This window comes from Barbus barbus, assembly GCF_936440315.1.
Source record: "Barbus barbus genome assembly, chromosome: 41".
Lineage (NCBI taxonomy): Eukaryota > Metazoa > Chordata > Actinopteri > Cypriniformes > Cyprinidae > Barbus > Barbus barbus.
In genome coordinates, this window is record NC_136719.1 from 14,184,247 (window position 1) to 14,204,404 (window position 20,158).

A 20,158-nucleotide genomic window follows, 5' to 3' on the forward strand; every position below is an offset into this window, starting at 1 on the left:
TTGCGAGAGTGTTGACAAGGCTGCGGTGGTTGGAGCGTCGACGGATGCCTGCATGAAGTGAGGGCTTCCTTTGAAGCTGCAGCTAAACCCTGCTTTTCTGCCCTATTTATATCAATCATTCATCACTAGAGGCTCTGGCTGTCTGTGATTAAAGCCTCCCTACAGGAGGGCAACATCTGAATATGTATATATAATTCATATCTACAGGCACTCTCTCACATGCACAAGTGCACTCTTTCACAGATCAACCATATTCTGCAGTCTCAAACACAGAAGCGTATAAACACTTCTGGTCAAGAGTTTGTGTGATCGGGTTGAGCTTGCAGAAAACCTAGCTTTTAAAAACCTCAAAGAATCACATCAGAAAGATGCGGTGAAGCAACCTGGGTCTTCTACATGTGCAGTTCATTAAATTTGTGGGTAATTTGAAGGGATAGTGCTCTCAAAAAATGGAGATTCTGACATTTTTTTTCACTCTCTTGTCATTCCAAACCTGTGTGACTTTTAAAAGGTAAAGTTTAAAGAATGGCTGCTATTCTTCAATGTAATAATAGTGAATGAGTATTCAAACTGTGTAGCTTCAAAATGACAAAAAAAAGCATCATGAAAGTGGTTCTTCTGAAGTGAAGTCTTCTGAAGCCATAAAATAGCTTTGTGTACTGGATAAACCAAAATGTAATGAAGCTTAAGTGATATGATGGAAACACAATGCTTTTTGCAGGCAGGAGTGGGTTTATTTTCCTGGTGTTTCAATGCATCTGATTTTGATATGAATCTGTGAGGCATACAAAGCATTGCTCGGGCTAAGGACGCCCCGCTGAAACCATGCTGAGGCTTTTTTTGTTTGTTTTAATGGCAAAGAGAAATGGGTGGGAGGGTGTAGGTAGAATTAAAAGGTGAGAAAGAAGGCTTACAGAAACATTTCCATCTATGCTTACCCATCATTCCATTCCTGCTTTCTCCCAGAATCCATTGAGCTGACGGCCAAACACACCCCCTTCCCAACCACCCACCGCACCACCCCTCCCACCGCTCACGTCAAGATCACCAAACAGCGCCATGGCCACACCACCACCACCACTACTTCAAGCATTCTCGAGGATTTGGACAGCTTCGTGGTGGCGGCACTGCCTCCACCGAAGGTGGTCGAGGCAGGAAAGTACTCCAGCTCTTTCACCACCCACCGCCCCACTACACTCAACAAACCACCCCGCACCTCATCCCCACCCCTGGACTCCAGCCCTGACTTTGATGAATCGGGCAGTGGAGAGCCCAGTGGGGACGATGAGATGGTGAGCGGAATGGAGGAGAGCGGAGAAGAGCCACTTGGTAATGCATTCACCATAATCTTTCAGTCATAAAGGGTTTAGGCATAATTGTCAAGAACAGATGATAAGAGATGATGAAATTCTCCCTTGTATGGAGTGACCTTGCGTGTGAGATGACCTCGACTCGAATTGTAATGGCATATCAATTTAGCACTGCCCATTATCTCAGCGCCCATTATTATTTGAGAGGTTTTGACACCTGACATCCAACTGCTAAGTGAGCGGTTTCATTTGGAATCACTTTGGTGAATAATTCACCAAAATTACTAGTCAGTTTTTAACGTGGCCTAACCTTATGAGTAAGCCTCTTCTAAAGGCCATTTCAGATGAAGTCGATGTAACCACTGTTCCTTTCTCTCCTTGCACAGTCTGTGTTTGTCAGGAACCGAGCTCAAGACATAGACCCCATGAAATGAATCGACAGTTTTCTTTCCTATGTTAACATTTTTGCTATTGAGATTTTATTATATCCTATTTATATATATTGTAACTATTTTTGATTATATTACTGGTTGCATTTTATTATTGCCAGACCAGTTGAGAACCACAGCTACTGTAGTTATTTTCTGCTTATACCATGGAAGAAAGGAACAAAGACACTTTCAAAATGAATAATTTCCGGCTGCTACCTACAGTTCACAAGTATATTATGTTGGTTAATAAAAAAAAAAGCTATGTTAACAGACTTAAATAATCTTTAGTTGCATTACTTGCCTCTAGCAACAACAAAAAAAATAGCAATTGCAATTCTAAAATTAATTCTAAAAATGTATTTTGTTTGGCCCATTTTGCCATTTAAAAACAATGTGGATCTGTTCTTTTTGTCAATCTTCTGCACACTTCTGCAAACTAATGGACATCGACTCTAAGAGCCACAAAACTCAATTTTGTTCTCCAATAACACCGTCTCTAAAATGATAACCTCTTGGTTGACATACAAGTGACAAATCCCTCAATCCCTTTACTTGTTTTGTGTCCTTCAACACCACGATACATAAAGTAGACCAGCTATTTTTACTCAGCTAATGCTAGCTTTACAGTTTAACTGCCTGAACTGGTATAAGAGAGAGCAGCAGGGCCTCAGATTTATTCTCTTGTCACTGTTGGACCAGAGCGCTCTTTGACACAGGACACATGAAGTCTGTCTGACATCGGAGTGGGAGGCATCTCTTGGGACTCTCTGATGACTTTCTGCCTCCCAGTGAACCAATAGCCTGTAAGGCTGAAGCAGTGTGGCGGCCAGCGTGCACCTCAGGGGCAGCAGCTCATAAATTTGCCCACAGACGCGATGAAAAGATGTCCAGGGATGCTTTCCAGCTCTACGCCAAAAGTCATTTTCCACCACTCACTATTTTCACACGCTGCCTCTCTCATACTCACAGAGCCCTTGAACATCTGACGGTTTTATGGCTTGTTTGGCAAGTAGGAGATATTTTGCTCCAACCCACAGTGCTAATCTTCTGTATATATCCTTGTAGGTGTGAGGCTGGCTCTGTAGCTAAGACAGTTTTAACAAGCTATTGTTAGGGTTTGACTAAATGTGAGTTTAAAAAGTAGGAATACATCAAGAAAGATGTAAAAGTCATTTCGCAGCTACTCGCAGATTGTTTACTGCAAATCAAAGAGTCAACCATAGAGCCATCTGCCTCTGTAATTATTTACACCATAATTTTCCTTCTCTACAACTTCACATGTAATTTTTTTTTTGCAATTATACAAACATAGAGACATCAGTTTAAACTAATTGCTGCCTAGAAGCATCAAATTCTAGAAATCCTGCTCGTGTGACATCTTCATCTCTCTCTTCAGGTACAACAATAGCAACTACCACTCTTCCTACAGCCGAAGAACGGTCTTCCTGTGACAACACACCTTTCGGCTGCTGTCCCGATGGGAAGACGGCCGCCATCAGCTCTGAGAATACAAACTGCCCCTGTAAGTTCCCGCCAATCACTCTTAGATAACAGCACGTGTTCGTTATTAACTGTATGACCGGCTCTATGACTAAGCCGCCAACAGCGATTATTCTTTTTATCCTGGAAGATTGAGAGGATGGTGAGGAGGAGGGGGCCAGAGTTGTTAATGACAGGGGAAACTACTGTCTATGAGCATGTATTATAACATGCCGTATGGATGTTTATTTTGTGTGCCCAGGGTCCAAAATTAGTACTTGTCAAGCATCAAATGCTTGTAAACATTGCTTGCTACTCACCAGTTGGCTGGTGACTTTATCAGAAACTGATATATTATACATTGTTGAATTGAATTGTCTTAACTTAGTCAATTGAGTATTCCTTTCAAAAGGGAAAAAAGGTCTTACTAACCACAAACTTTTTTATGGTAGTGTATATAAACAGTTAATTTTGGACCCTGAGTATGCCAGATGCAGGGGAGCAGGTTCAGGGTCAGTAGCCGTAGCCGTAGCAAATGGAGACCAATTCTCCAAAATGTGTTCTGACTGGCATTAGACCAGATGTGTCCATACACACAAACCCTTTTCTCACACCAACCCCACCTGTTTTATAAGAGCAGAAATTACACACAATGGAGACTAATCAATACAGGACAGACAGCCAGTAGCAGGCAGATGTTTTGTGTTCTCTGTATGGGAACACTAGGTCAAGTGCTCACGTCTCTTCTCATATCCGTCAGCCGGGTCTTGTAACTCCCCACCGTTTATTGGCGATGTGTCACAGCGGCCGAGAGCGAGGGCCCTAATGTCCATTGCATTCAGTCTCTGCTGTCAGCTCGAGCTCTCCCCATGTCTCTCAAGCACTAAGGAGAACTCCCCCTCGTATTAAACTGTTTTATTGAAAGGCTGAAATTAGCAAACAGTGCAGTTTACCCCTGCTGCCTGAATGCGATTGTTATCTGGTTTTCCAATCCTCAGATTATAAACTGTAATTATACAATTAATTGTAATTATACAAAATATATATATATATATATATGAACAAATACTTATTTAAAATATATATTTCTATGCATGTATGTGTTTTTATATGTACCATATTTTTAAATATACTACAAAATACATTATCATGCTAAGTGAGAAATATTTATTTAAATTTATGTAATATTTAAAAAAATCATTTTGGACCCTGGAAAAAAAGTATTTAAAGAATAAAAGTCTTACTCTTTTACTACTGGAATCATGCTACTGTTATAGTCGCTGTTTATTGTCCTCTATTGATCTGTCTATGGATCAATTCTGAGCCTATGATTTAAACTTTGGAGTCTTAGATGCCTCTGCCCTACCCCTCTTCTTAAAAGTTAAAATGTTAGTTAAGAATGAATTTACATATCTAGTGTAAATTAAAATGATATAGCTCATTGTAGTACAGGAAGCCATCTGGACTCTTTGTAACCAAAGATAAGGACAGTTTTAATGAGTAGACGCTAGAAATGATGGACCATAGCCATATTGTGGTGGAGAATTTGGGACTTTAATTTGAATCCACATCTAAAGCCTGATTTCTCCACATGTCTTTGCGCTCCATGGGAAATTCCTGTCCTCAGATGTTTCCGATTTAGAATCTGATCGCTGTTTCCCTCCATCTCTCTTCACATTCAAATCTCCCCCATTTGCTCCTTTTTGAATGTCCCATCAGATACGAGGTGATGTGTGTCTGTGCAAAAAGACCCTTATCATGCAGTTTTAACCAGCTTCTGTCACTCACCCGTTCCTGGGATTAGAAGACAATTACGGCTATCTTTCACGATAATCATACAAGTGCTTATCCCAGTCCCAGCCAAGCTGGAGCCTGGCCGGCATGATTGATTTGGGCAATTTGTTCAGCTGATTACATGCTGCACAGAACCCAGCATCGGGCCCGCTCCCCGCTCTCCTTCAGTCGTTTATTCATTATTTATTTCTCTCCGTCATGCAAAAACGGGCCTCTGATCCTCTCTCGCTCGTTCCGCTTATTAGTGTCAATGAGAAAGGTCAGCAATAACATTAAAGGAATGTTTAATGATGACCCGGACCCTAGTCGGGACATATGAAAGTGTCTTTTAAGCTATTATCTGTGATATATTGTGTAATGTATGTCAGTGTCGCTGTCTAACCGATCTCTCTCCACTCAGTCCTCCATGCCAGCTTTTGGGAAGAGTCTCGGTCTGGTAAACTCCAGTCCATCCTTCCTTCCAGACCTTCTCCCTTTATCCATATTCTCACATACTTCCCTATACCTCCACCTCCACTGCAAACAAATCTCTCTTTCTTCACTCAGTGAACCCCACGACTAACCTCACAGAAGCTCCATCACTAACTTACAGACTGGCATTGCACCAACCACAAGTGTGTGTAGCTAAGAGTAGACTGGCATTGTGTTTCATCGAAGTGTCTTTTATATAACCATATGTGCTTCCCTGCCTTGCTCCACAGCCACCATGCGTTTCAGCGGCTTCCTTCACCTGGATAAGGTAGACGGTCAGGAGGTCATCTACACGCTTGAGATGGAAGACCCCAAGTCAGAGCTGTTTGGCGAAACGGCCCGAAGCATCGAAAGTGCTGTGAGTTATGCAGCTCAAACTTATGCTTGAGTTCACTTTCAGTTCAGCTTTGAAAAGAAGTTCAGATTTCGGTTACAGTTTCATTTTATAAAAAACTACAAAACTTTATGCTGCTTTAGTGATGCTTTATTTTTCTGTTGTGTGGCAGCTCAGTTGTTTCAAAACACTGTAGCTGTTCTAAAAAGTAGCAGAATAACTGAAACTTGATTGAAGATTAGCTTATTGTTTATTACAGATTCTTTCTTGTTTGTTTCAACCCTTTACTTCTCCATCCAGTCTCTTTTCTCTTGAGGTTGGCCCCTTGGGAATAAATGTGGAATGCATTGTGATAATTAGTGGAATTATCCAACGAAATAGGTTGAATATGCCTTTTGAAAAATATGTGTCTGGTGATCTGTCAATGTCTGGAAAGCAGTGCAGGAACATAAAAATAAAATACAGGCACTTTGTTTTGAAGTTTGTGATCAACACAAATCCCATTTTAGCAACCAGTGCTCAAAACTGTCCAGATGCTAAATATAGTCTGCTAGCACTAGTCACGATACCAACGTTTTAGTAGCACATACCGATTCTTGTGAAATTTCACATTATTTGATTCTAATTTTAAGAGTGCAGCAAAAACTAATATGCTGTTTAATTTTCAATGTGGAATATTAGTTAAATATAAACAAATTAAATCAATTAAACATTGCTTCAAATTTTAACAGTTAAATTCAGACAGTTTTTCTTTTTTTCTTGTTAATATTAGTGCTGTCAAATGATTAATTGTATCCAAAATAAAATATTTGTTTACATACTATATGTGTGTGTACTGTGTATATTTATTATGTATATATAAATACACACACATGTATGTATATATTTCAGAAAAATATGTTGTTTATATATTAAATAGATTTATATATAATATAAATTATATTAATATAAATATATACATGTAAATATTTTCCAAATATATACTGTATGTTTTTGTGTTTACATATACATAATAAAAATACACAGTACACACATATATTATGTAAACAAAAACTTTTATTTTGGATGCGATTAATCCCGATTAATCGTTTGACAGCACTAGTTAATATATATTTTTTAAATATCTATTTTTCTTGTTAATACTTTGCCAAAAATTACCTTTTGTTTTTCTCTTATTCAGTTATAATTTTTTATTCAAAGTTTTTTAAGGTACATTACAAAGACAAAAAAAAGCAGGAACGGAATATAGGAACAATACAATCAAATAGAACAATAACAACAACAAAAAACACAGTAAGATAATAATAGTAATAGTGAACAATTACAAAGAAGTTAGTTAAATAAACAAACATTTGGACCAAGAAGTGCATTTGATACATCACTGCTAGTTTAATAACCTTTTTGTCAGTATTATTCATTTATATATTTAGTTTGTTAGTTTATTTTGGTTTAGTTTTATTTCATTTCCAAAAAGCGATTATTTATCATTTTAGTTGTATTTCACGGTTTCAACACTGGCTGGTATCTTAGCCTCAATGCACCAATACTTTTGACATACTGATAGCCTAGCTTCCTTCACTGAGTTTTTCTTGCACTCTTCAGCCAAAACTGCAAACTACCTGCCGGCATCTGCCGAAGAAGCTGGCGATTTATTCTCGGCTTGTTAACCCATTTTGGGGCGTGTCTGGGAATGAAGAGCAATACTATAATGAGTTCCACTTATCACTCTAATGTTAGCTAGTGCTGTGACCGAGATTCCCGACAGGGACTAAGCGAGGATGTAATCAGCCTTTCTCTAGGAGCGCTCTACCTGACACAGAAAGCTAATCCCCCATACTTCACTCTCTCGCTCGGTGAGGTCCAAATCTCAAATGGGGCCATGGGCAGTACAGAGCCAGCAATTGAAATGGTTTCACTTGCCTTGAGCGTGCCTAATCCCGCTTCTTCATGATGTTCATGATGCCCCCAGGTTCAGCAGAGCACCCCCTCCCCTTCACGCCTCGATATCTCTACCCTGTCTTTCCCTTCACTTAATTTCAACACTGTCCGCTAGACTCTGTGTAAGCGGCTTCTGAGGATAGAGACCAGTTTCTGGGTCAGCATTTCTATCTGGCTATGCTGGGCAGCCTGGTTTTGTTGGGGGTCTCACCAGTGAGGCCGGAAGGAAGGGAGGAAGCGTCTCCTTTCAATTCTTGCCCAGCATAAAGTACAAAAGTACAATGAACTCACACAGGGTCAGCCTAGAGGCTAAAGCCATTATGTCTGCGACAACTGTGCGCTTTTCCAAATTCAAGTGCAGCTGTGAATGAAAAGAGTGAAGAAGGAAAACACAAGGCCCTTGGGTGACTTGAATGGGGTACTCGATGGACCTCCTGCTGAGTCACTCTTACAGAATGTGCACACACGTCAGAAAGCGCTAGAACCACTCACAAAGCGGTTTGTGAGTCGATCGAGTGCATCCTAATTGGAAACCACTTCCCGTTTTCTCTAGGTTTGACCTATTAGGTGCACTGAAATTAATTTGGTTTTGGTGAAATGGTCTTTGTATTCAGGGAACCAGCTGCAACTAAGCTCGTCTTACGTAATACCAAATCGGTGACAGAACTCTCCTATGTGTATCGAGGTGGAAACCGAGCCGATTCTAAACAGGCAGTATTGTAGTCTGACATTTACCACTGACTTCGAAATGTGTTCATGTAATTACTTCTGCGCTGTAGTTAAATGTCAATTTGTGCACCGAGACCCGATGGGGTTCAGTAGAGTTTTTCCTCTGACACACTTTCTCATCCTGTGGAGGAATTTGGTGTTAACAAGAACTAGATCAGCATATCAAGCTTATTACCAGTTCACACACTGCACTTGGGGCATTTACTTCTTTGTTTTTTTCTGTCTTACTTTCTTTCTGCTTTTATTTTCTCCAGCTGAATGAGTTGTTTCACAAGTCAGATGTCCGGAAAGACTTCCAGAGTGTCCGTGTGAAGAATCTGGCCCCCAGCAACTCCATAATTGTCTTTATCGAGGTTCACTTTGACCCAGGTAAAGTTACACCAAAGGTTTTCTTAAAGATTTTTTTACTCAAAAAGATCTGAATTGAAAAAAAGATCCCAATGATAATGTTTTATATTTTAATGTTTTTATACATGCTGTTTGTATCATTTCAGTGGCCAATTCACTATTACCAAATAATCTAACGCAGGGGTGCCAAATTGATCTCCTTGAGGGCCAAAGTCCTACAGAGTTTAGTTCCAACCCTGCTCCAACATACCTGTAGTTTTCAAATCGTCCTGAAGGACTTCATTAGCTAGATCATGTGCGTTTAATTAGGATTGAAGCTAAACTCAGCAGGACTGTAGCCCTTCAGGAACTGAGTTTGGCACCCTGATCTAACTGTTCAAACTCCCCCACTAAATTAACTTGTGTAACAGAGGCCAGCTAGTGGCTGTGAAGAGGTGAAAACATGCCTGCCTCCCATGCCGGTTGACGTTGGTTTGAGTCCCACTCCAAGCAGTGCGCACTGGACCAGTTACGTTGGTGCCGTGACCCGGATGGTAGTGAGGTTTAGGCGGGTGCATGTTACAAAGGCCAGCTAGTAGGTGGTGTACAGAAACCTCATTCCTCTGGCCTCAAGAAGCACATTAGTGACTGGTGCTAGGGCCTGCTGTTTTGAGTGTCCTTGTTAGCACACTTGCCTCCCATGCCGATTGACACTGGTTCAAATCTCGCAGTAGGACCGGTAACACTTGACTTGAAATTTTCAACTGAGCCTAACTAACTGCATGATTTTTACTGTACATTTCTGTCATTGTCACCACTAATAACCTACTCGTAAATATAATGTAGAAACTAACATTTTCTGTAAAGCTGCTTTGCAATGATTTGCATTGTGAAAATCGCTGTACAAACAAACTTGAATTGAATGTATAGCATGCTGCGCCACAATAGTTCCAGGCTCTTTAAAATGCAGAAAGTGTACTTAACTACAATGCACATTTGGACATATGCCTAATTATAATGCTTTTCTTCATCATTTGATCACCATTGATTAATAACTGTTGCCATTACAACAGACATCTCTTACATAAAATTGCATTTACCACCAACTTTCCATGAAAGTGCAACGTTTAATAAAATTGAAAATGAAATTAGCCTAATTTGCATAGACAATGAGGTGTGTTGCACTAACAAGAATATTTGTAAGTTAATATGAATATTTCAGTGCATTTATTTGGATTAAACTGCATTGCATGTGCTTAGTGCTTAGTTAAGACTTTTTTGTGCTACAATACAGCACAGTTTAGTGAATTTGCCCCTCAATGTTCTTTATTATCTGTCTCCCCCAGTCGTTCTGTTTTTCGTTATCCTGTTTTTATTTATTTTCTTTTTTCAAGCTGCTTCTAATTTATTTCTAAAGCAGCTCTTGTACACAAAGCACACAGTCCGACTTAAACAGTCCTCTCACATTCCCCCAGTCTGCGCTCCTTTAGAAACGTGCCTGCAGCAAGAAATAAAAAGCACATAAAAACTCCCTTGTATGTTTGAAGAAAATAATAATTCAACACAGCAGAATGAGGCATATAAGTTAAGTAAAAGAATCCCTGAAGATACGGCTCTCGTCTTTTCTGTCTGCCAGAGCAGTCAGAGAGCGTGGCCTTTTTAGCGAAGTAATTTATCAGCTTGGGCTTCTGAAAAAGCTCCTTTATTTCAGTCTCCATTGCTTCTCGTGCTTTTAAGACCCTGAGCATCACACTAGCTGATAAAAATCTCCTTCTCTATTTTCTTTTTATTGGTCCCCTTCAGTGGCACAAGAGCACAATTCTAGCACAAGCGCCTGTCATAAAGGCGGTCTGTGGTGGCCAGTAACAGGGCCATCTGTGGAAGCGTTATTAGAGTGTTTCATCCCAATGTCCCTGAAATGCATGGTGGTTCAAGAACACATTCTCCCAAGGGCCTATTACATACAGGCTTTTCTGTATATATTTGCAGTAAGTTATGTCAAGTGTGAGGGTGGTGGGGATGGTTAGTGCCAGTTCTTCACACTCTGCTGTGCAATACGTTCACCTCTGGCTCTGTTTAATGTTGTGTTCTCGTGCTACAGACACAAGGTTCAGTGTGGAGGATATTGAGGGAGCCCTTCTCAAACAGCTCAAGGCATCTAAAGACACTGGTATCGTTGTGAAGAAACCTGAGGAAGAGAACATCCGCATCGCCACCTATGGTAACCTGCTTGAAATTGCTTTTCCGTCCTTTTTCTTTTTCTCTTGTTGCCTTTTGTTGAATGTGATTGCTCTTCAAGCTGGCATTTGATAATCACGAGTGCCCACAGGACTCAAATAACTCAAAAAGATCCAGCTTATTGAACGTGAGACTGTATGTCTCAGCCTTGGTTTCATTTGTCAAGAATTATATATGTCTTCCCTGACTAAGGCCTGTTGACCTACTTTTTCCTGCTCCCCATTTTTTAGGCCTTTCAGCTGTTCCTTTCTTCACCACCACCACGACCACTGTAGCGTCAGTCACAACTCCCACTACCACTACGCTCTCTCCCACTTCTGCATTTACCACGCTCCGCCCAACCACCACCAGACGGCCCTTCACCAGCCACAGGACCACCACAGCCACACCAGCCACCACCACTCCATCCAAGGCCCCCATAACCACAGTCTCGCTGAAGAACAGACTGGCGGTCCACGGCAACAGGCCGTGTGACTCCCAGCCCTGCCGTCACGGTGGAACCTGCGAGGAGGAGGACAATGACTTTACCTGCATCTGTCCTGCAGGAAGAGGAGGAGCTGTGTGCGAGAAAAGTGAGGAGAACTACAAAAACTCGGAAAAAAAATACTACACTACACGGAAAAAATACAACACTAAAGGCTGTACAACAAATACTGCCATGAATACTTTACAGTTTTAAACATTTTAATAAATCAGTGTTTTAATAGAATTTATAATATATATTATGTATTTAAATAAAATAAATATATACTTTTTTGCATTATGCTAATGTAACTTTTTTATCATAATGAAAATAATGTCATAATGCATAAAAACTAGCATTTTGTTTTATTATAATCTTTTATTCAAGCAAACTATTGTTTCCTATTTCTTTGAATCTTTCTTTTGGTGTGAAATAAAAACCACAACAGAAGTACACTTGAATATTTCAGATATGTTTGAATATTAATTATTATTAATAATTGATTGCAATTAAATTAATTAATGAAAATTTATATTTCGGCATATTTTAATCCTTTGGAGAAAAAAAAAAGTGTTCAATGAGGATTGAATTTAAAATTGTAGCCCTGCTGTTACCCTGAAGAAATTTTAGCTCAATTCATTTTCTCTGTTGGTGGTATTGGGATATGAAACTATCTTTTGCAGCTGTGTCAGGTTATAATTGACACTAATTACATCGATGAACTTTAGTTTGTATCAAACCGCTGTGAGGTGAAAAAAGCCACTAATTAAAGGCTTGTAAGCAGCCCTCAAACACTTCCTCTGATCAATCGGGCCATTAAAGAGTGATGAAGAGAGAAGGCTTCATCAGCCTTGCATTCTCCCGAGAAAAGGATGAGAGACAGCCGAGAGAGAAAGAGAGAGAGAGGTGTTGATACATTTCTGAGCTTGGGGATTCTCTGTCTGGAATGTAAATGTCTAGCGGAGAAAGGTCCAGAGAGAACTACAGTACTCACCATTGCAGGTCTATGTTTTTTCACCCTTGGGAATATAGCAAACACAACATGAACTGCACATTACTGTAGTACTAATAGGGGTATCGGCGTTATCTGAGGGAGACACACTTAAGCACAGTTTTGTTTGTCACTCTATCAGTGGAGAGCAGACTATTAAGGGATTGAATGCCTGGTTGAGAGCCTCTGATGACCTGTTTTATCTGTCTTCTACCTTCTGCCCTACTCAGTTATAAAGTACTTCATACCATCCTTCGGTGGCAAGTCTTACCTGGCTTTCGGAACCATGAAGGCCTACCACACTGTGCGAATTGCCATGGAGTTCAGGGCTTCAGAAATGACAGGGATATTGCTGTACAATGGCCAAAAGGGCAAAAAGGACTTCTTGTCTCTGGCACTGGTTGAAGGACATGTGGAGCTCAGGTTAGTTACCCCAATTTGTTGTATACTCTAGCAGTTCTTATTCAGAGTGATTTTCATGACCATTACAGATCCACTAACCATTTTCTTTTGTGATTTTCCTCCATGAAGGTTTAACACTGGTTCTGGGACGGCTTCAGTGATCAGTAAGGTCCTGGTAAGACCGGGTCGCTGGCATCAGCTCGTAGTAATGCGTAACAGGCGTAATGCCATGCTGAGCGTGGACAATGAGCCGAGTGTTGAAGGACAAAGTCCCCCAGGAACAGATGGACTCAACCTGGACACAGACCTTTTCATCGGAGGAGTGCTTGAAGACATGATACCAGAGTAAGAGAAGCTCCAGAATGCCTCCAAATAACACTAACAAGAGCCTCTTTAGTCTTGTTAGAAGCCATAATGAAACAATATGTAGAGTAATAACCTAAACCACTGACTGTCTGAGATTGTCTGCGCATGCTTGCAGAAACCTGCCAGAACAGCTAATATGACTTAATAAGATTGAGCAGAAATAGCCAAATCAAATTAGCATCAATCAGAGATGTTGTGAAACACCACTTAAGTTCTTGTGGGTCTAATTTAATGTTTTTCCATCTGTTCTCAGTCAGGCAAAGAGTGTCTTTTCTTAATTGAGAAGAAGATGTCTTTGTTTTTTATTTAATCATTTCATGCTTTTGTTACATTTTCCATGTCATTTGCGAGTTAAGACGAGCATTAAGGAACTGACAAGAACTGATTTGTTCTTGCAGTGTAAAGGAGAGGACGTCAGTTTCAACAGGCCTGGTGGGCTGCATCCGAATGCTGGATGTCAACAACTTGTTCTATAACCTGCAAGAGAATGGCAACAGCGTTTTGTACGGCTCAGGCGTGGGCGAGTGTGGCAACAATCCGTGCATGCCAAACCCCTGCAAGAATGGAGCCTCCTGCCAGGTCAAAGAAGCCGAGATGTTCCACTGCAAATGTGTCAATGGTTTCTCTGGTAAGTGCACCTTTTGACTTTAACATATTTTCTTTGAACTCTTTCAGTGGTTACACTAGTGTTATCTCAAAAAAACAGATTGCTGTTCTGTTTGGTGCCAATGGTGGTGCAGAAATGACAACCTTCACCTTTAACTATACACTATTGAATTATAAAAGCTTCTGCAGTCACTCTCTGTTGAGTTCTGAATATCTCGACTTGACTGTATTGATGAAAGATTCAGCAGGCCAGAGGATGCTTGTCTAATCAGTTTTTGCCTTATGGGTATGTAAGAAAGATGAGTGTTTACCCAATAATATGAAGGCAGCAAGGGCAAACATGCACCGAATACAAAAAACTTCACCAGTCCTGAATATACACACCATGGATAGAAAGTGAATAGGAAAACCGTCAATGTTTTCAGAACAACAGACACAAGCTATATTTCTCACAGTTCAATAATAATAATAAAAAAAAATTGTATAAAACAAAATCAAATATTATTCAGTTAATTCAGAGCCATTTTTGAAGCACCAAACTTCAAACTGAATCTGATCTAGTCTCTCATGGACAGGCATGGTTTCTCTTGTGTCTTTGTTTATTTATTTATTTTTAATAAATGTGTTTAAATGAAATAATATGTAATAATTTGTTATATTATTATATATAAAATATTTGTAAAATTATAATATAAATAAATATACAATAATATAAAATATCTTTTTGGGAGATAAATGAAATAGGATTCATATTCTTTAAGCAAAGTATTTGGCACATCCATTAAGGCAGTTCTTAATATTTCTAGTACCAATTTATTGCTAGTATGTAATGCCAATGTGATGATGAGCATTTTCCAACGTCTGCCACACAAAGTTTGTTCAATCTTGTTCAAACAAAATTGGCTCAGGTCATCTTTAGACCAAGACTGAAAAAATGTGGATTTTTGATTTTCAAAACCACAACAAATTTGATGGTGATTATGCCAAATAGAAAGTTAAGCGGTATCTTTACTGGGCAATGTTTTTATATATATTTTTTTTATGTTACAAAGCAAAATTTATAATATTACAAAAAATTATATTACGAATAATAACAATAGTTTACAACATTACAGTTTTTATTGTATTTTTGAACAAATAAATTCAGCCTTGGTGAGCATAAAAGAAGTCTTCTTTCAAAACATCAAGAAACCATTCTAGCTGCGAACTTGGGAACAGTATATATTCCACTGGTGTGCTTGGCCCTGTAATTACTGCTTGCAGCTGTATGTTGAACTGTTTCTGGCTTTCTCCTGTATGTCCATCTTTGCTTTCTCACAGCATAAGGAACGGTAGGAATCATCCACACTGTAGAAGTTACTGTATTCTCTTTGTTCACTTTGAAGAAGCTTCTTTTTCTCTCCATCTTGCAGTGTTGCTCCAGACATTTTAAATATTGCCCGGAGTAAATTGCTCTGTTGTTCTGCTCACAAGCCTTTATTGAACAACCTTTATAATAATACAGTTCAATATCTTCCACTTTATTTCAGTGCTGCAGAATGGCTGCAATGAGGTGTGTAGGAAAATGAAGACCCTTTGAAGTAGAAGTGTACACAAAGAAATTGGCTTGAGGGATAAATATGTGGGATAACCTTTAATGTTTAAAGAGCAGGATTGTAAGTTGGAGGGTTGCTGCACTGTCTCCATGATAGAGTGGCCTTATAGTTTGAGAGCAAAAGAGAGAGACACCAAGCAGAGCATCTCAGAACGCGGCGGGGGCTTTCATTACAGCAAGCAGCAGCTGCCGTCCGTGGTGTGATCTCCTACTATGTTCTTTGTGATGATGGGAGTGTTCTGATGAGGCTAGAAGCGCTGACCTGAAGAAGCTTCAGTCTCAAACCAGGAGGGCACACAAGCACACCATACGGCATGGTGGCTTAATCTAAATTTGTAATAATTCAAAACAAAATCATATTAGAAATCCTTTACGCTCTTAAAAATAAAGCTTCTTTATTAGAATCTATGGTTCAATGAAGAACCTTTAACATCCATGGAATCTTTCCAATGAACAAAAAGTTTTTATAGTGGAAAAAAGGTTCTTATTAAAAACATGTTTCACTAAGAAAAAATTGTTAATTTAGGAACTGAAATGTTCTTTGGGGAACCAAAAATTGTTCTTCTATTGCGTCACTACGAAACCTCACTTTTGGAACCTCTATTTTTAAGAGTGTGTTTAAGTGGAAATTCAAGTCAGCTCACTCAAAGGCCATCTTTGTAACACTTCTAGGTGTCACGAATCCGGTTCATGGTCTTCCGTACACTCACCATCAGAGGTCGCCCTTCCATCATATTGACTCTTGCACCACACTACTGTTGCTCTTCACCCACTGACTACAATTCCCTTCATCCATTGCACTGTCACCAATCTCACATTGCTCTGATCACACAGCTGATTGCACTGATTACACACGCTTTATAAGCCTTGAACTTCCTCTGTCTTTGCCGAGTATGGTTTTGCGTATAACACTCGTATAAGTTTAGTTTGTTTATAGTCTCGTTTCATGTTTCCCGCCCTTGTATAGTGGATTTACCCTTGTCTCGCCATTTCGGACTCTGTGTATACCTCGTTTGGATTATTGCTCAGGTTATCGGACTACCCCTCTTCTCAAGCCCTCTGGATATTGTTCGCAGATCGAGGTCCCACACATGCCCTAGGATTACTCTTGTGTCTTGTCCGTGCCATACTCGTTTGCTGGTGATTTGACCCTGCCTGTTATTTGACTGTTTATTAATAAAAGCTTCCAAATGGATCCTCATGTCTCTCGTTTCGTCTGCTCTGTTACACTAGGCTGCTCGATTTCAATTTGTCTTCTTTAGCTCAAATCATTCTTAAAAACTGTATTTATTACAGTAATGCTATCTTTCAGCTAATGGCTAGTAAACAGACTTCATCAAAAAGGTGATTTACTTTTTTTGATTTGTAAGGCAATGCTGATTGCCGCATTATTAATTTCTCTCATTCGTTTCAGTGCAAGTAGTTCATCTCTTCCTCCTTACACTGTGATTTAACTAGTCAGTTTGTATGAGGATTGACAGGAAGTTGTTGGATTCCTCTCCAAGTGGCTGTTTTATCATCTTTTGTTTCACAGAAATATACATTTCTGTTAACAGGTCCAACCTGCGCTGACGCCCACAACCCTTGCGACCCCAATAAATGCCACCCGTCATCGCGGTGCCAGGTCCTTCCAGAGGGAGGTTACAAATGTGAATGTCCAATGGGACGTGAAGGCAAGCACTGTGAAAAAGGTACAGTACTACATCATTGTAAAAATACAGTAAATGAGAGTATCGACTGAAATAACTGCTACATCTCAGTTGTAATTTCGGTATTGATTTGTCAGGATCGATTGGTCTGACTTGGATATTGGCTGTAGAATTATCAAGGGGGAAAAAGGGCCGAGGTTATGGTGGGGTGGTAAAAGTGAGATTCTCCAGTTGGCGTCTCCAGTACTATAAAATAGGTTTTACCAGCTAGTGTAATGGAGAGTCAGCATCTGGGAGGTGATTTGAAATTATTTTCCATTTTACACTATGTCTGAGCTGCCATCCTGAACTGGAAGATCAAACATATGGTGGGTTGAGGGGGGGGGGGGGGGGGGGGGGGGGGGGGGGGGGATTACTCTCCTATGGGAGCTGGACCCTAACCAGGGAAGAGATGCTTCGTTCTTCTGCAATTTCAAAGCTTTCATTAGTACTCTCACTCTGTTGTCATTAAAAAGTTATAAACCATGAACCAAACCAAGCAGCTACGGAGTCAATCACAACATTGCATACTTTGATTTGAAGCAAAAAAGTATTTGAGAATTAGACAAAAAGACACAGGCACATGACTGTGTACTTAATGTCTTAAAGGGATAGTTTTGAAGAATGCTAGAAATACTATGGAGGTCAATAATGGGGACCATCAACTCTCCCCATTGGCTTCCATAGTATTCCTTTCCCTACAATGAAAGTCAATGGGGGCCAACAACTTTTTGGTTCATCAAAATTCTTCAAAATATGTTCTTTTGTGTTCAACATAAGAGAGAAACTTATACAGGTTTGGAATGACATGAGGGTGAATAAATGATGAACTGTTCCTTTAATGAGGAAAAGAATGATTGGTGGAGATTTGTTACAGAATTATGGGTAAAGTAGTCTCTCATAAGGATTCCCGCTGTTAAATTTATTTCAAAATAAATTTAAATACTGTGGGCTTATTCAACAAAAGCATATACAGCCGATTACTAGGGGTGAAACGATTCATCGATATGGATCGATACGATGTCTGACGATACGATACATTGATCCTACGCATAAAATATCGATATCTGTAGTATAAATAGGCACATTTATTTTGGCACTGTCCACATTTTCACATAATGTCTGTCTAAGCATTATCGCCAATGCATGCGTTCTCGTTCAAACTCACGTATCAGGACTCGATATAAGAACTGCCCGAAGGCACAAGGTGAGCATAAAAGACGCTCAGGATTGTTGACGGAACAGTCGAGCGCTGTGTGAGAAGTTTTCTGTGCATAAATCTGAAGTGCATGCACATAGACAGCTGCGTCTACACCGCGCATATACTAAATTGAGCTCTCTTCCGCTTTTTTGTGCATGGATGAATAAATACAGACAAAATTACATCAAAATATGCGTTTTGGCGAATATCCTAGTAAACACAGTCAGTTAGGCATATGTATTAACGTAAACAGTTGAGAAAGAAATTGCATGTGTATCAGTAGGCTATATTAAATCTGTGCTTTCGTGAAAGTGAAAGCAAATTAATAATAAATCTAATGCTGTCAAACAAAAATGCAAGTGCTCACTGCTCCTCCTGACTAAATAATCTTTGTAACATCAAAAATGTTTTATTTACTTTTAATTTATACAGTGAAGACTATGCAATTATTTTACATTTGATTATTACATTTCTGTAGCATACCTGGAAATTGTTTTTAGACTGAGCTGCAAAGCATTATTTATTGAACTTTGTTCTATTATATTTATTTTCTGTTATTGCTTGTAATTTGGTTATCTGTAGAAAGCATTTTTAGCCCATAATAGCAGCCAGAATTGTTTTTCCAATTGTTTATTTTCTTCATTATTAAAAAAAAAAGTGTATAGTCCTATTCTTTTGTTGTGAATGTCACAATTGAGGTATGTGAAAATTTCAGATAAAGGTTCATGTTATGCAGTATATTTTGGTTGCATTTGTGAGTTAATAAAAATGTAAATGGTTTTTAAAATAGGTAGACCTATCTAATATCGAAATATCTATCGATATACTCCTGTATCGAATTTTAATCGCATCGTAGAATTTGAGGTATCAGCAAATATCGTATCGCTGGGTACCCCTACCGATTACCAACCTTGTAGCTCACAGTAGGGTTGCCTTTAAAGGTTTATAAGTTAGTGTAAATGGAAAGGACTTTTACTTTTGGAACCCAATTGTTGCACATTGTACGGCTTCCAGCTCATTTCTGTCACCGTCAAATCTTTACTGCATTGGTCTCAAACTCAATTCCTGGAGGGCCACAGCTCTGCACAGTTTGGCTCCAACCCTAATCAAACACACCTGATTCAGCTAATCAAGGTCTTCAGGATCACTAGAAACTTCCAAGCAGGTGTGATTTGGAGCTGGTTGGAGCGAAATTCTGCAGAGCTGTGACACCTCCAGGAATTGAGTTTGAGACCACTGCTACTGATTGGTTAACTTCATTTTCAGGACTATCAGGACTCCCGGTATCAGCGATACTATTTCAGTATTTTTATTAACAATATGAAGTCACTAATAGTGGACGGGCCAATTTTTATCATTCACAAGGTACCCCAGGATTGTAGTATGTTGTTGCACACGCATGCAAGCACCTGTTCAACCCAGAACTGTCAAACGAGAGGGGCCATAGAGTCACCTTTTCTTCTAAGAAAGTCTCCATTAGCGAGTGATTAAAATAAATTGAGGTGAACCAGAATCAATGAGTTGAGCACATCCATCAGACGTGTTTTTTTTTTTTATCACTTGAATCAATGAGATGAGTAATTCTATCAGTCAGCTGCACATCATGATTAATGGGGAGTCAGTTGGGCAAAGTGTCCAGGGAGAGTGGCTCTCTCAGATAAGAGACTGTCCAGCACCGTTTGGCTCTTCTGAAATGAGTAAGTTAGAAGCAGGAGAGCGCTCCCTTCTGGACGAGGCCAGAAGATAAATACATGCAGCGTGCTGAAAGAAGGACATTTACATTACGTAACAGTCTT

General features: G+C 39.6%; 1 protein-coding gene across 4 annotated transcripts in view; it reads left to right on the plus strand.

Annotated features, from left to right (window-relative positions):
• LOC306860844 (agrin-like) overlaps positions 1-20,158 on the plus strand; it is a 262,672-nt gene that overhangs the window by 223,663 nt on the left and 18,851 nt on the right. For all 4 annotated transcript variants that reach the window (XM_079402799.1, XM_079402800.1, XM_079402802.1 and 1 more), the window contains 10 exons: positions 967-1,329; positions 3,138-3,263; positions 5,716-5,843; positions 8,741-8,855; positions 10,915-11,034; positions 11,282-11,623; positions 12,736-12,928; positions 13,037-13,252; positions 13,672-13,901; positions 17,030-17,164. In XM_079402799.1, coding sequence (XP_079258925.1) covers positions 967-1,329; positions 3,138-3,263; positions 5,716-5,843; positions 8,741-8,855; positions 10,915-11,034; positions 11,282-11,623; positions 12,736-12,928; positions 13,037-13,252; positions 13,672-13,901; positions 17,030-17,164 — 1,968 coding nt within the window. The remainder of the gene's footprint in view (positions 1-966; positions 1,330-3,137; positions 3,264-5,715; positions 5,844-8,740; positions 8,856-10,914; positions 11,035-11,281; positions 11,624-12,735; positions 12,929-13,036; positions 13,253-13,671; positions 13,902-17,029; positions 17,165-20,158) is intronic.